This window comes from Austrofundulus limnaeus, unplaced genomic scaffold (assembly GCF_001266775.1).
Source record: "Austrofundulus limnaeus strain Quisiro unplaced genomic scaffold, Austrofundulus_limnaeus-1.0 Scaffold13971, whole genome shotgun sequence".
Taxonomy (NCBI): Eukaryota; Metazoa; Chordata; class Actinopteri; order Cyprinodontiformes; family Rivulidae; genus Austrofundulus; species Austrofundulus limnaeus.
The window spans coordinates 1-419 of record NW_013966373.1 but is presented as its reverse complement, the minus strand read 5'-3'; the positions used below and the strand labels follow the sequence as shown (position 1 = coordinate 419).

General features: G+C 54.2%; 1 protein-coding gene across 1 annotated transcript; it reads left to right on the top strand.

Annotated features, from left to right (window-relative positions):
- Nucleotides 1–20: 20 nt before the first annotated feature.
- LOC106512791 (C-type lectin domain family 10 member A) lies at nucleotides 21–414 on the top strand (the record flags this gene model as incomplete). Its single annotated transcript, XM_014001325.1, is given in 2 exon segments — nucleotides 21–130; nucleotides 258–414. Coding segments are annotated over 2 exon segments (267 nt in total), but the record flags the coding sequence as incomplete, so codon positions are not given.
- Between the last annotated feature and the right edge of the window lie 5 nt (nucleotides 415–419).

The following is a 419-nucleotide window of genomic DNA, read 5'->3' as shown; positions in this document are numbered from 1 at the left end:
CTTGTCTCTCTGTGGACCAGGACTATGTGACCAGACTGGCCTCTGGTGCCTTCTACTGGGTCGGTCTGACTGATGAGAAATCAGGACGATGGGAGTGGGTCAACCAGACGCCTTACGTCATGAACCGCAGGTAGATTCAGGTTCCCACACTCTGGAACTGCTTCTAGTTTCTGTTTGAACGGGACGTCCTGTTTTCAAACTGGTTCTCTGGAGACATGGACCAGGACTGAATCAGGAGCTCTGTTTCTATTTTCCAGACGGTGGAAACCAGGGCAGCCTGACAGCTGGACCGGTCATGGTCTCGGTCCTGGGGACGAAGACTGTGCTCACCTTCACCTCGATGGACGTCTGAACGACATCCACTGTTCCAGCAGACTGCGCTTCATCTGCCAGAGACACACCCAGTCCACCTGAAGTCC